General features: G+C 45.3%; 1 protein-coding gene across 1 annotated transcript in view; it reads right to left on the bottom strand.

The window, feature by feature from the left end:
* Window positions 1–721: 721 nt before the first annotated feature.
* Window positions 722–14,107, bottom strand: part of LOC146172537 (nose resistant to fluoxetine protein 6-like) — an 80,710-nt gene continuing 67,324 nt past the window's right edge. The window contains exons 12-15 of the mRNA XM_084585792.1: window positions 10,270–10,390; window positions 8,925–9,114; window positions 2,504–2,646; window positions 722–956 (exon numbers count right to left, since the gene is read on the bottom strand). Of these exons, the coding sequence (XP_084441918.1) occupies window positions 816–956; window positions 2,504–2,646; window positions 8,925–9,114; window positions 10,270–10,390 (595 nt within the window). The 3' untranslated portion in view covers window positions 722–815. The remainder of the gene's footprint in view (window positions 957–2,503; window positions 2,647–8,924; window positions 9,115–10,269; window positions 10,391–14,107) is intronic.

Below are 14,107 nucleotides of genomic sequence, written 5' to 3' on the forward strand. Positions count from 1 at the left end.
GCAGGGGCTCAGCGCCACCGAAGCAGCAGCTACGGGCACCACCGTCTGAGAGCACGTGGATGTTTATCATCCCATTTTGAACCAAACGGGATACTAAACTGGCGACCAAAAAAAGGAGTACTCTATAACTGTGCAACGCCGGATTCCCCACATGCTCTGTATAGGAGGTAAAAATCCGAATAGGCTTTGAAGCATGTATGTCGGGGCTCGTTTGTTCGAAACAGCCCAGGAAAAACACGCTGACGACAAAGGAGTACAAGAAGACGTAAGCGCTAATATTGAACAATGTTTATTGGTAAACATATCAGGTTTATATGCATGGGCAGCCTGAAAAAGTCTTCATGGTGCCTCTAGCAAAGCATGTGATGTGACAAAAGGAGCAAAAAACATCACTAGGAGGTAAACTTTATCGTTGGAACTGCCACGTTTCTCGAGAATACTCCTTTAAATACTTGCGCGAGCTTGCGCTAAAGCAGTGTTCAGACGCAATAACTTTTTGTCTGCTGTAGTCGTGCGGCATTTGCGATTTATTTTTCTGATGGAGCCTCAGCAGCTTCCCGCGCATAGCGCGCCGTTGCACTGAGCGCTTTGCAAAGATAGAAGAATGAATGTCCTGAATTTGTTCCTGATCTGCTCTGAGATCACCGATTCACTCAAAGGTGACATGTTGCGGGGGTGCCTTTTGAGTAATGCCACCCATTGGATGAAATCCTGTCGTCAGTAGAATAATAGAGCAAGTCAGAGCAAGTCACCATAACGAGTTGGGGCTACCCGCGGTAACTTGAGCTCAGCGCCATTACCAATTGGCGCAGCGATTATACTGCCCCCTTGGGCGTCTTAGGTCGTCGTGGCTCGAAGATGAGTTTCCCCAATTTGCCCGTCGGTGCCTCGCAAGTGATGAACAAGACGTAGCTGAGCAGAAAACTCCACATAAGTATAGTGAAGAAGAAGGAAACCTGTAAATGAACGAGAATACGGATAAATTGGATTCGTTTGTTAGCAATACTAAATGCTATAAATTGTCTTCAAAGAGCAAAAAGAATTCAGGTTATTATGCCCGGCATTAAGCTTATAAGTTGCATCAGAATATCAGTGGAAAGATGGGTATCGCAAACTGATACGTTTATTGTCCCCTTGATACGTTGAATAGGCCTTGAAGGGCATGGAAACACTGTGAAAATATAGAACTTTGCATTAGTTAGGGCCTAAATGCATCCCCCATCAAAGGGGGTTTTGGCTGCTGCACTTTCCATTACTAAAGCTGCGCTGGGTGGGAAGCAGGAGCCTCTGGTTCTCGGGAAACTGGAAGCAGCTGCACGAATGCGAGAAGGACACGCCTGCCCGCCCGGTTCAGCCTCGGAATACCGGGATGGAGCGATGCTTCAGTGCGATCAACACCAGGCTAGGGTAATATAACTAAAATAAAAGACGCGCAGCTTTTGAATGCACATGCTAGAGCCAACGCAAGGTTTTGGTTCAAATTGTTTTGAGTGCCGTGCATTCAGGGGTTGGTATCTCCCTGCAAAAGATGTTTGCGCCACAAGTGAGCCCATGTGTTTGCGAAATAAACTCGTTAAAAGTGGTTAACGACTTTTCATCTTCTCTCAACTAGTTTCATGAGCGAGTTAGAGGCTGTGTTGGAGATGATGCTGAACAATAGCAACTAGCACACCTCGACGCATTGTGCGTCCCCAGTAAAGGAACATAGAAAGCAAGAAGCAGAATATGTATTACCATTCATGCCTGTTTCATCGTAGCATAAAATAGATGTGCACGTGATTCATTTTGCGAAATATCGATCTCGCCATTACAATTTAACCTGGATGCCACTAAATTACGTTCCCCAAAATAACATTGCATGAAGTAATGAAGGTGGTTGTAGAGGACGTCTTCGCATATATTTCTAGGAATTTCAGACAGCCACAGCATAATTTTGAAACACTGCTGGAGGAGTCCTGCGGAGCTTTGTTTTCACCCGCTTAAGGTTGAAAATATTAAATGTTCTATGACCATTAGATATTTTACACGTCGCCAGCTTATTAAATATGTCTCAGGCATCTACTATGACACCGACGAAATCAAAGCCAGCAGATGCTTCCAAGCTCAATACTATAGCGGCGGCGAGAGTTCCTTCTTTTTTTCCTCCCTTCTTCTCATCTTTCCTGTGTCTAAATGGTTTAGTGGTAGTGGTGGTCTTCTGACCAGTCAGAGGCCGGAGCACTTTATTCGCCTCTTTTGACATACACATACAATCCCTCTCCGAAGCACTATACAAATTGAGCATGCATCGGCTCGATGTTGCATGTCTTACAGCCAACCTGATTCGAAGTAATGCGAACTACATTTGCTGCTTTGAGAAATATTTGGCGCCCCACAGTCAAGTTCCCGTATTCGGGAGGAAAGGAAAAGAGGGATTCATGTTTTGTCAAAAGATGCACATAATTCTGCCCATAATTGCATCTGTTCACGGAACCAAGTTTTTTTCTTATGTGCGAGCACTCACCACAAAAAAGTGTGAGAAGAACAGCCTCTCCCGGGAGATGTGCACCCAGAGCTGCACGAAGGGCAGGTGGATGAGGTACACGCCGAAGGCCAACCTGCTCAGGGGCGTGAAGGGGCTCCATGACAGGAAGGTGTTCAAGAAACCTGCGTTCGTACAAGCATAGGCTGTAGTCCAATGCTAACCGGGCTATATACAGGGCTAAAGAGAAAACAATGCACATTATTTGTTTGAGGGGAGGCACTAAGAGACAAGAATACAGCTGCGTTAAAATATTGTTAGAGCACTCAATGTATTAAGGGCGGGCTGCAATCGCACCTTTACCGTCGTTTGTTCTTGTGTTCAGTTATAAACAAATTCATAGCGGTTATGATACTCTCACGGATTAAGAAGAACTGAACAAGGGTAAATGGGGTACGCCTCAGTTCACAGATGAGCCAACGTTTCGACAAGAGGACTTGTCTTCGTCTGGACGAAGACTAGTCCACTTGTCGAAACGTTGGCTCATCTGCGAACTGAGGCGTACCCTATTTATTTACCCTTGTTCAGTTCTTCTTCATACCGTGCAAACCATCTTCTTCCGTTCGTTCTACCTGGATTCTCATGGATTAAGGAACAGCATTTATCCCGCTATTATATGTTCAAAAACCTCGGAAAGCTTTGCTTCCTTTCGATAGATATGGACGGCGTGCTACTGACAATTGGTGTCTCCGTTGTGTTCAAATATGAAAACACAGCTACCGCTGGATGCTAAGCTTGTTTTACGATTTCCTTTGCTTAAAATACGAACTAAGGTCACTCAGAGCAAAATGAATTTCCAGCCCTCTGTAGTGATATCGCTCGTGGAAAAGAGAAAAAAATATATATATTGTGTCATATAATGAAGTGAAATGAGCCATCGGAACAGATGTAAAAGGACATTCAAGATATATTCAGTGGCGCTTGCCAGCTCCTCACATGCACTTGACCTCAGCATTCGATGCCGTCATTGCACCCACGACTTGACAAGCAAGCAATCTAGCAATACTAGTCCTAAACATAAACCAAAATGCGTCAACAAATTGCCCAAGAAAGAAATAGAGAGCCAAGGGTCACATCGGGAATGCAAAGGTCTTCATTTATGCGTGATTCGCGGGATCTGACAGCTAAATCGTGCTAAATCTTTAATTACATTGGGATACCATAGTCTCGTGTTTAAATCCTCTCCCTGTCGTCACATAAGCAGCACTGACAACTTTCAAGTAATGTTTTGCGCGCTCGAGTTTCCCTGTTTGTTAAGATGAGGAATGGCGATTGTGTCTTAAAACACGAACTATTACAATGCACCAAAAGCAGCATACATGTTTTCATCTGAAGCGATTACGCTGCTGAAATGTGACTTGTCCTGCACCTGAATGAACAGGCATTCGTCCCAAGGCGCATTGTTTTAGTGTACTAATGATTTGTGCGTTGAGTCCCGAATGTATTCTGATTTTTGCAGAGGAGACTGCTTTATAAATGTATGGACGCTTCCTTATCCGTTGTCCCGTGCTTGTCCTCTTGCAACCTAACACACAGGGCTTTGATAATGCGAGCTAATTATATATACGGTTTCCTGAGCCCTCTATGCAAGAAGGAGAAAAGAGTATAGACCGTTTCCTTGCTGCTGCAAGTCACATTTGCCGTTGCTGATTATTTTGCTCAAAGTTTGGTTAATTTACAACATTGTCTGGTAATTAAAATTTCACATTCCCTCTGGTTATTTCAGGCTTCTTAGAACGCTTCCTATGGCACATTTACTAGCTACTTTCTTAGTAGTGAGAAATAGAACAGCAAGGAAATAAATACAAACTTTTATTTCCGAGTTTGCTATTGTTGTAGACGCGGTACGCGCGATGTCCCCGCCAGAAAAAAGATGGTGCGTATTGACGAATTCTTTTCGCGCTTAGGGAGCCGGTACATTAGCGTTCAGCGCAAATAAAAGACTAGCGTGCAGAATACGTCTGCTACTGAGGCTTAAGTGGTGCACAGTTTCCTCCTTAAGTTGTGCACAAAAATGTCCTCCGTGAGGTTCCCGCTTTTTTGGATCAGTAAGAAAACTAAGATAATGCGAAGTGTGGCGGAAGCTACTCCGAAATTTTGTCGGGCCGCAGAAAATAGTGCCGAGCGCTTTGTAAGGACCGTGAGGAGGAGGAGGTTTTATATCATGATGCGGCCCTCATTTGCACCATGGAGGATTTGTGAAGGCTTAGTGTTTTTTCTTCATTTGTTTTTTGAAGAGCGATGTGTTCGAAAGCAACATGACTGCCAGACAGCGATGCACCTGATCAATTTTGTTTAAGTTTGTAGGATTCAGCAGCATTGTACCGACATACTTGCTGTGAATGCCATTTATCCCACCTGGGACTACGTGCACTGAACATTTTGTCACTGCCAGTTCCCTGACCACCAGTTCTCTTGTATGAACTTGAAAAAAAGAGCAATGTATGGAAAATGAAGGCAATCTTTATTATGGCTAAGGCTCGGAACTTTGGGCAGTTTAAACATACCTATGAATGTCTAAACGGGGGATTTTTGTACTTGCCTGCCTTGCAGTTATGTTTATAGAAAATAATACCTAATTACCCGCACTTGTTGCTTATACATGCCTAAACCCAAGATTTTGTTCCTTGGTGCTGTTTTTCAATTTTGAAACATCTGTCTAAGTGTGGTGAAAGGCGGGCTGCGATGCACGCATAAAAGGCGCGGGTCTCGCCAAACGTTTTTCAGGAAGTGTAATAGCGCAACCATAAATGTTAAAGAATCTCCTTAAGTGTAACGTGACACCAGAACCGGCGCAGTCCAGCCGGGAACTATCGCCGTAGCGCGCTCCGTCCTATAGCGTACCGTCGTCTCAACTAGCGCAAGACTCGCTAACTGTTCGCTCGTCGCTCGGTCTACATTCGGCCGCCTACCCCTCCACACAGAATGACCACATTTCTGCCTGCCGCTTCCAAAGCACGTGACACTGAATTGAGCGGGCTTACAACCTTTGCATCTTCAAAGCTGTCCATTTGATTTCGTATTAACATGGCGAAAGAAAAGGCATCGAGAGGCGCTCGTTGCAGGAAATGGGTTTCGTTGTTTTCAGATCGTTTTTCAAATGATGGAACTGTGCTTTGCTGCAAAGCGTGCCAAGCCTCAGTATCAAGAAAAAAATCGATGCCATGTATCGCAATACGACGCTACCAACAAGCATATTGCAAACCTGAAGCGAACGACTTAGGGCACATCGCAGCTCCAACTGGCAGAGGCATCGTCATTCGCCAGAGTTCTGCCGAGTATTTTTGGCGGCAGATATCCCGTTGTGGAAACTAATAAACAGTGTTCTTCTGAATTTTCAGGAAACGTACACCAAGCAGCATGTTCCAGATGAAACAACGCTTCATATGAGATACGCGAAACAGTGTTACTAAGATACCCTTGTCAAAATCAGAGGTGGAATTGAGAACAACTACATTTGGGCGTCAGTCGATGAACCCACTGGTGCTAGCGGATGGTATACGAGCAAATTCATCGTCGGAAGCACAGAGAAATCCAGACAAAAAATCGTGCTCAACGCATATGTTCTTAAAAAGGTAAGCCATTCGACGATGGCACATTTTTCACTCATCTCTGGAGGTTTTAAGGATAAGAAGCATTAAGTATAAAATGTACTTTTGTTCGTGACGGATAGGGCATCGTACATGTGCAAGACGGGAAAGGAACTGACGTTACTATACAGGACGGTTCACCTTACCTGCATTGCTCATGCAATGCACCGTGTCGCTGAACGTGTCCTACTCGTTTTTTCCTATAGGATATGCGTTTTAACTCTAAGAGGAACATTCGTAACTGCAGCATTATATTCTGCACGCTACATTTAAGTGGGCGAATCTGTATTTGAGCAATGAAGGAGGGTGTTGCGTGTGTGAACAAAGCAAGAGCTTCGTTCGAAGTGGCGAGTTTCTAATGAGACCGGACATATATCAGTGGAAACTTCTTAACATTCACGGAAAGAATGACAAAGTTTGAGAAGGCTGGACCCTCAATAGAAAGGAATCATTGAAGGCAGACACGACGGAGAAGCGCATGTAGCTCTTTGGGGACTGGAAGGAAAGTGCACAACTGCTTTACAAAGATGCAATAATTCGTAGAAAAAATAGAGGTCTAGAAACAATTTTCCAAATCAGAGACCTTCTACGCAGACATAATACGGCCGCATCGCCATAAGGTCTGAGCCCCTACGAACTCTCATGTGCGCCACTAACTTCATGTGACGTCGAACGAAGCTTTTCAAGGTACAAAGCTATGCTTAGTGAAAACTGAAGGAGCTTCAAGTTTGAAAACCTGAGAATGTGCTTTATGGTGACATGCTTCAAGGACTGCGTACGCTCGTGCTTGACTGACAAATCTTGTACTTTTCTTTTGTGCAATCGTCCTAAACAGGTCGAACTGATCTTTTCTTTTTATTAATGCCGTTTTAGTTATGAAAAAAATACGTGCACATTAATCAGGATGTGTTGGTAATAAATAAAGAGTATTATTTAAAGCACCTCTTTTTACTTTTATCGACTACATAAATATTTTTTAGAGTATAGATGCCTGCTATTTCAGTGTTATTTAGCGTCTCAATGTCGGGGCTTATTTATTGCAAATCTACAACTCAAATGTGATCTACGAGCTGAAGTGAGCAAATATTTTTTAGAGTATAGATGCCTGCTATTTCGGTGTTATTTAGCGTCTCAATGTCGGGGCTTATTTATTGCAAATCTACAACTCAAATGTGATCTACAAGCTCAAGTGAGCTCTGATACTTTTCATTTTCAGGCTGAATTGCTGGCTTGAGTGCGCTATAATTAGTCTCTTAAGGGCAGTTTCTCTTCTAGACAAGCTATGTGTACACGCAGTGAGAATGTAATTATTTATCTGCTTGAAACGCAGTCATTGCTTAAATGTTAAGTAAAACAGCCACACTTGGCTGATATTTGTGCTGTTAAATTTGGATATAAATTTGGCGCTGAGGTGAAGTAGCTTGGCTACATTTGGCTGTTTTTAGCTTATGTTCTGGATGATTTTGTTATCTGTCCAACGGAATCGGCGTTTGAAGCCTTCTTTAAAAAGTGAGGCATCAATTATGCTTCTCGGCAACCTTACTAAACTCGAATTGTGTGCGTTCAGAGGCAGCTGCCGGTCTTCTTTTGAAGCACTGTGATGGTTCGTCCCCTCGACTACAGCGGGATTCCACAAGAAAGGCACAAAGCATTTGTGCATTTGCGTGGCAGAACCTTCAACCTTGCGTATTGGGTTCGTATTCTACATAGCGAAATCCCTAAATAACCGGTTTGAAAAAGAAATACTGCGTTGAACGAAGGGTCGATGCTAAATTCTGAAGTGAAAGAATCATTCTATATGATCTCTTTAGTTACTGAGTTTAGGCCGATATTCTAAGGCGCATTAGAATAACGTTTCTAGACGTAGAAAACAATGTCGCGTTGCCATGACGATTTGTGCATATAGTAATCCTCTGCACAGAACTAAACGCCGGATTATGCTAAACCGTAGGCTTTCCTTCTACTTCTACTTTCAGTAATTAAGGCATTTTTGCCTGTGTCACTAACGACAACGTCGTCCATGTAACTGCCTTAGCCAAAAGTAACCAGGCAGCAGTTCTTCTGAGTCATATATCGTATCTCTTAAGCCACCCGTAAGGACCAAAATATTTGAATACATGAGGGCAGGGTATACTTATGCCTTGCACAGAATTAGAGCTCCAAGACGGCATAAATGCTCCACGATACTTTCAAAATACACACCTTGTTGCCTTGTTACATTCTTCAAATATAGTACATATGACTTTTGAAAATTAATTCTCGTGTCAGAAGGCTGGGATATTTTTTGCAGATGCTCTTGAACTGAAATTCTTCAGCGGTTTCATCATTGCTAATTAAAACGTCTTAGCACAATTGCAGTTTCAATAATATTTCACCTGCTTTGCCGCTTAGAGCTCCTTACATCTCAACACGTGAATGGTGCCCAATTAGCTTGCGATTAAACTTTATTCAGGGGCGTATTGGATCATGTTGATTTTCTTTGATGGTATTAAAAGATCTCTGAACTCTTCGTTTTTCTTCTCCAGTCAGACAAAACCACCCTGAACCATTCAATCCCGTGGGTTGCAACGAATAGCAGACAGCCTTATTCTGAGCGTGTAGAATGAATATTTTTTTCTGAAAATAAAGAAAACAATGGTGCAAATGTGCTGCCACGCGACAGCTACATCCCAAAACAGCGCTAAAGATATAGAAGCTATTTCAGCTAATGACAGCTGTCTAAGGCTGTCTGTTAAAATTTTATTCATGACATCACTTTTACGTATAACATTTGGCAGGAAAGACGGAAATATGGCAATAGAGCTGAGGTGTACCTCCACGTCCCGTGGCACAGGCGATAGTGATCCAGGACATAAAAATGGAGCAGAGGATGCGGTCAAAAAATGCCAAGAATAACTTCCCAAACTCGTTAGTCGGCTCCTTGACTTGGTACCAAGGGTACTTGATGAAGATGCAGGAGAGCCCACAGACTAGTGCGATGCACCATGCTGCGAGCTGGAGTGCCTGGAAAAAGACGGTTTCACATGTAAATGTGATTTAAACTGTTACTGTGAAACAAGGGATCGCGAAAAAGATGTGGGTGCGGAAACTATTACGAAATCTAGTAAAATAAACGCTGGAAGCAGCTGGTTTTAGGCACTCCAAGTGTGCATCCCAATGCATCATCAGTGGTCTTTAAATTCCCTCCAGAAGCTGTCTATTCACATTGCTAGGAGAGATTTTCTGTGGCCATATTTTGAGCTTGGAATTAATTATGGCTTTTCTAAAGGGGAACAAAGATCTTTAATAGAGGCAATAAAGCCGAAGCTGACGCTGAAATCGCTAGCTGCATTTCCACCCCCATTAAGATTCGTTTCCCTTTGTTGTATATAGACATCACAATGTAATCTTGTGCCGTCTTTAGATGACGGCACCCACTGATGGACTAGCACGGGGCACTATTTTGTTGGAGACATCGAAATCAGTCCAGGCAAAGCGGGCGCTCCTTCGTAACTTGGACAACAGGGCTCACCTCTGGCAGTTGTAATTAAGCGTGCTCCTGGCGTGCATGGATTCCTATCACATCTATGTCCACATCACCGCCTATTACGACTTTCTGTGCTCTACCCCACGATTTCAAGGTAGGGAGACAGACCAGTCAGGCGCAACTCGCTTTTTCTTTCAATAAGCTTCACTCTCAGGTAGAACTCCTTGATCTTGACAATGCTTGGGGTAATTGCGCAATCTTCAGCCAGGCTTTCGTAGTCATATAATGGTGTAGTCATACCGGAAGCCGATATTAATATGACATTTGACTTCTTGCACTCTCATAAGATTCGAATATCGGTTGTCTATAAGAATGAATCACCGCTTTCCATGGAAAACCTGTCATTTAACAGTTTGCATTTTGCCTTCTCTCGGAAGAATGATGAATAAATATAGTAACTTAAGGTTGTGGCTCTAGACATTGATATAGAGCGGCTGTAGGTCACTGTTTTCATTGGGTAACATAATTATTACCTCTAACTAGGTTGCTCCAAGTAATTGAGTGATCGGTCTTCAGGTAAAAATAAACTTACTGAAAGGCATCGAATAAGCTGAGCGTTATTCGCTCGAAAGGCTTCCATCAGGTCAGAAGACGAGCTTTTTTTCAAAATTAAACAAATGATGAGCTTTCACCTTTGAAATCTCTTTCTCCTTAAACCTTGAGGCGAAGAGATATGTCAAACAGCCGGCGAAGTAGCACACGGCGTGGTAGAATGGGTAGTAATAGTACTTGAAAACAGTCTTGCCGAAAACGCTAGAGGAAGAAAACAGAAGAGCAAAAAGGGAGCAGGTCATTTTTATCGGTTTTGACTCTTCGTTTGATAAGTGGTATTCATCTCCATCAGGCACACTCTACGTTCCAATGGGACTAACATACTGAAATTTTCAAATATTTCTAAGATATATGGCTTCATAGACTTCTCAGAAAAAAGGACAGCCTTCTTGATGTTTTATTGTGCAATATCTTTCGTACCCTGTATCTTCATATTGAATTCACACCTTAGAGAAGTGTGTGTTGACAATAAAGAAGCCTAATTGAGACGCTTCAAGATGCTGATGTGGGCAAAAAAAGAACAAATGAACACACATAGTTTTTCAAGCCACCCTGGTGCTTAAGTGAAAAGACACGTCATCTTTTAATCAGCTTTCGGAGCTAATTTTCCAGAGATGGAATAAAATTATTCTGAGAGTGTGTTGTACTAGGTCTGAAATATAAGCATTTATTGTCGTGACAAATAAACTGTAACAATCGGAGCCGACAGAAAACAAGTTGCGAAAGCAAATCGGTTTCCTGACTTGGTGTTTATGGGAATCCGAGCGGTCAAACTCATTAGCCAAGAAGATCGACTGGTACATATGAAATCCGTGAAAACGAATAGCCAGTAGCTTAGCTAGGTTATTCCAGGATGTACAGGGGTAGTCAAAAATCTCGGGCCGCTCCGAATGGCCGAGGAGCGGTCGCTCTCAGCTCTTGCGGCGCTGCTGTCAGATGCGCGCCCTGCTGCGCGCCGATGGCGAGGGTATGCGCTGAGAGGGTGTCCGGCCCCTAAGTTCTCGTTCTCCTCGTTAACAAAGCGGTGAAAAAGATAGTGCGGCGCTCGCCTTCGCGGATCCTTCTTCGGATTCCGCTGCGCTGCAGCCTGTCGCTCGGCAGACGACCGTTCGTCGGAGTGAACCGTGATGCTTGCTTCAATATTTAGTTTTACTGTGCACGCTTCTTTGTACTTTTCGCCTTCGTGGCTGGCGATAACATGCATTTACCTTGCCATCAGCTCTTTCACAGCTCGTGGGGGCCTCACTGTGGCTTCACTAATTGTTCCATTTGTTGGTAATTTATTGCGCACGATTCGGGGTAGAGCGCGCATTATTTACTTATGCCTGTGAAGGGTTTTCGTTGCTGCCCTATATCCAGCTCGTCCTCTCGATTCTTGTATTCGTGAGCATGTTCAGTATCCTCACGCATCTGACGACCTGCGAATGTTGGAGATTCAGCAGATGTTACTGACATTTCTGCGAAGTATTTCATACATTTTACAAAGTATGGACTGCCAGGATTGCGTTTTGAGCGCTTGCGCTCGCCTTCCTGCTCTCAAAAGAACGGAAAGAGTACTTTTCATGTTGGCAGAAAACAAGCGGGCGACGAAAGCGTTTCTCAACGCGAGGTGACGTCAGAAATGTTTCAGATTAAGCGACATGCTTTTCAACCCATCCCTGGCTTTTATGCTTCGCGCTTTTTGTCGGGCGGACTGATATATTCGTCACCGCTGCAGAGGCATACAGTCAATATATATTGTCGCATAGCGAGCTATGCCTATGTCGCGCGCCGTTTTCCGGACCCGTGCACAGCCGGGGAGCGGTCCTTTTTTTTCTTTTGCACGGCGTCGCTGTGCTTTCCCCTTCTTCTTGGGGGGGGGGGGGGGTATTCACGATGTACGCCGTTCGGAAAATGGTTAACGGCTGTGAAGGAGGCGAGCTGTTGAAAGCTGGCGTCCCAACCGGTTAACGCCTGAGGGCTTGGGGGCGACGGCTGAGAGCACGGACCGAGCTTTGTGTTTTGTGCCGTCTGCGTCCTTGCGGCCCATGTGTTTTTGGTTTACCTTTTGTGTGTTTGGGTGCCAGGCGGAGATGCGCCGCGTCTTCTAGAAATTCACGCGGTGCTCGCCAGGAAACAACCTCGCGGGCACCGGCGTCCTATTGGTTTCTCAGCTGTAAAGAAAGTCGTCTCATTGGCTCCGATAAGCGCATTTCCGCCTGGTAACAAACACTGCCTGGAGAATCCTGAAGAACGTTGACAGAGGGGTTTTGGCGGCAAGTAATGGAGGACGGCGACCATCCGAGCTGCTGCTCGGGACCCCTGCTCGGAAGATGTCGCGTTGGCGGACTGATGTGTTGTTAATTTGAATTAGTTGTTGATTTGGTACTACTGGATTCGCTTTAATTATTGTTTGAGTTCATCTTTATTAAATTCAGTTAACTTGTGTTATCAAACGAAATCGCCTGGTCCCTTTCTTCAATGCGGCGGAGCCGTCGTGCCGTCAAGAAAGTTCAACGTGCGAACACTTCGTTACAAGTGGTGGAAGGTGCGTGGTAACGACGACCCCGCTCTACCGGAGATGCGCCCCCATCTCAGGAGTGATCCGGACATGCAGGCGACAGCTGACTTCGCTACGATGACGAGCTCTCAACAGAGGATGTCCATCCCCCCTCCTGTTTTTAAGGGAACCCCTGAGGAGTCCGTGGCTGAATGGCTGACTTGCTACGAGCACGTATCATCGTTGAACGCTTGGGACGACGACACAAAGGTGAAATTTTTGTACCTTGCCCTTGATGGCGATGCGAAGAAGTGGCACACCACACAGCTGCTTACCGGTGCGCCGATTTCGTGGAGTGACTGGGCGGCGAAGCTCAAGACCTGCTTCAGCAGCCGCCATGCGACGGAAATCGCTCACCTTCGGCTGCAGAATCGAATACACCTGCCGTCGGAGACTCCGGAGCAATATTTTTATGATGTGCTGCAGCTGTGCGCCAGGGTCGACCGCAAAATGCCGGAAGAAGACAAATTGCGTCATCTGCTGCGGGGCCTGCAACCGGCGACAATGGAGAAGATGATAATATCCGATCCGTCCAGCTGCGCCGACTTCCTGCAGACACTGCAACGCCTCAGTCGGGCCGCGCTGATGGGTTTCACTTCCCGGGTGCTGCCGGCCACCGCAGCAAACACCACCTACCTGGCAACGGGACCCTGTGTTTGTAGTTCGGACATCTTGCCAACAGCTGGCAGCGCTAACAACGAGCCTCGTCCGTTGACTGTGCCGGGATCTGGGCAGCACCACCTACTTCCCACCTACACTGCTGCCTTCCATGGTCAACAACAAAGGCTCGCAGGTGAGCAAGGTTTCAAGGCGATCGCCGCCTCTCTAGAATCATTATCCGGACGTCTAAAGACAATGGAAGAAGAAATTTTTCGTAGGCGCGCGCCATTGCCCCAGAGAACCTCGCGTGACGACGACGGACGGCCGCGATGCCACTACTGTAACCGAAGCGGTCACATAGCTCGGAATTGTCGCCAGCGATGGAGAGACGAGGACCGCGAACAGAGAAATGCGCGCGACGAGCAGGCTCCCAATCCGGGAAACGGGAACGGCCGGGCTTAGGTGGTCAGCCTGGCCGATCTGTGAGCGTGATGACCGAAGACCAACTCCTCACGGTCCAAGTCGAGGCAAATAATTTGAAGACCACCCTTCTCATCGACACTGGCGCCTCCGTAAACATCATTTCTTCCAGCTTCGCGGCTAAAATTGCTTCAAAAGTCGAACTAACTGAGGGCACTGCTTTTATCAAAGGAATCAGCGGAGACTTATTAGCACCTGTAGGAGAAACAGAAGTAGTGCTTCAATTCGGATCGACCAGATTCAGCGTAAGATTCATTGTCCTCAAGGACTGCCCTTATGAGTTGATAGGGGGGCTCCCA

This window comes from Amblyomma maculatum, unplaced genomic scaffold, assembly GCF_055883805.1.
Source record: "Amblyomma maculatum isolate TAMU_Amacu unplaced genomic scaffold, ASM5588380v1 scaffold_13, whole genome shotgun sequence".
Taxonomy (NCBI): domain Eukaryota; kingdom Metazoa; phylum Arthropoda; class Arachnida; order Ixodida; family Ixodidae; genus Amblyomma; species Amblyomma maculatum.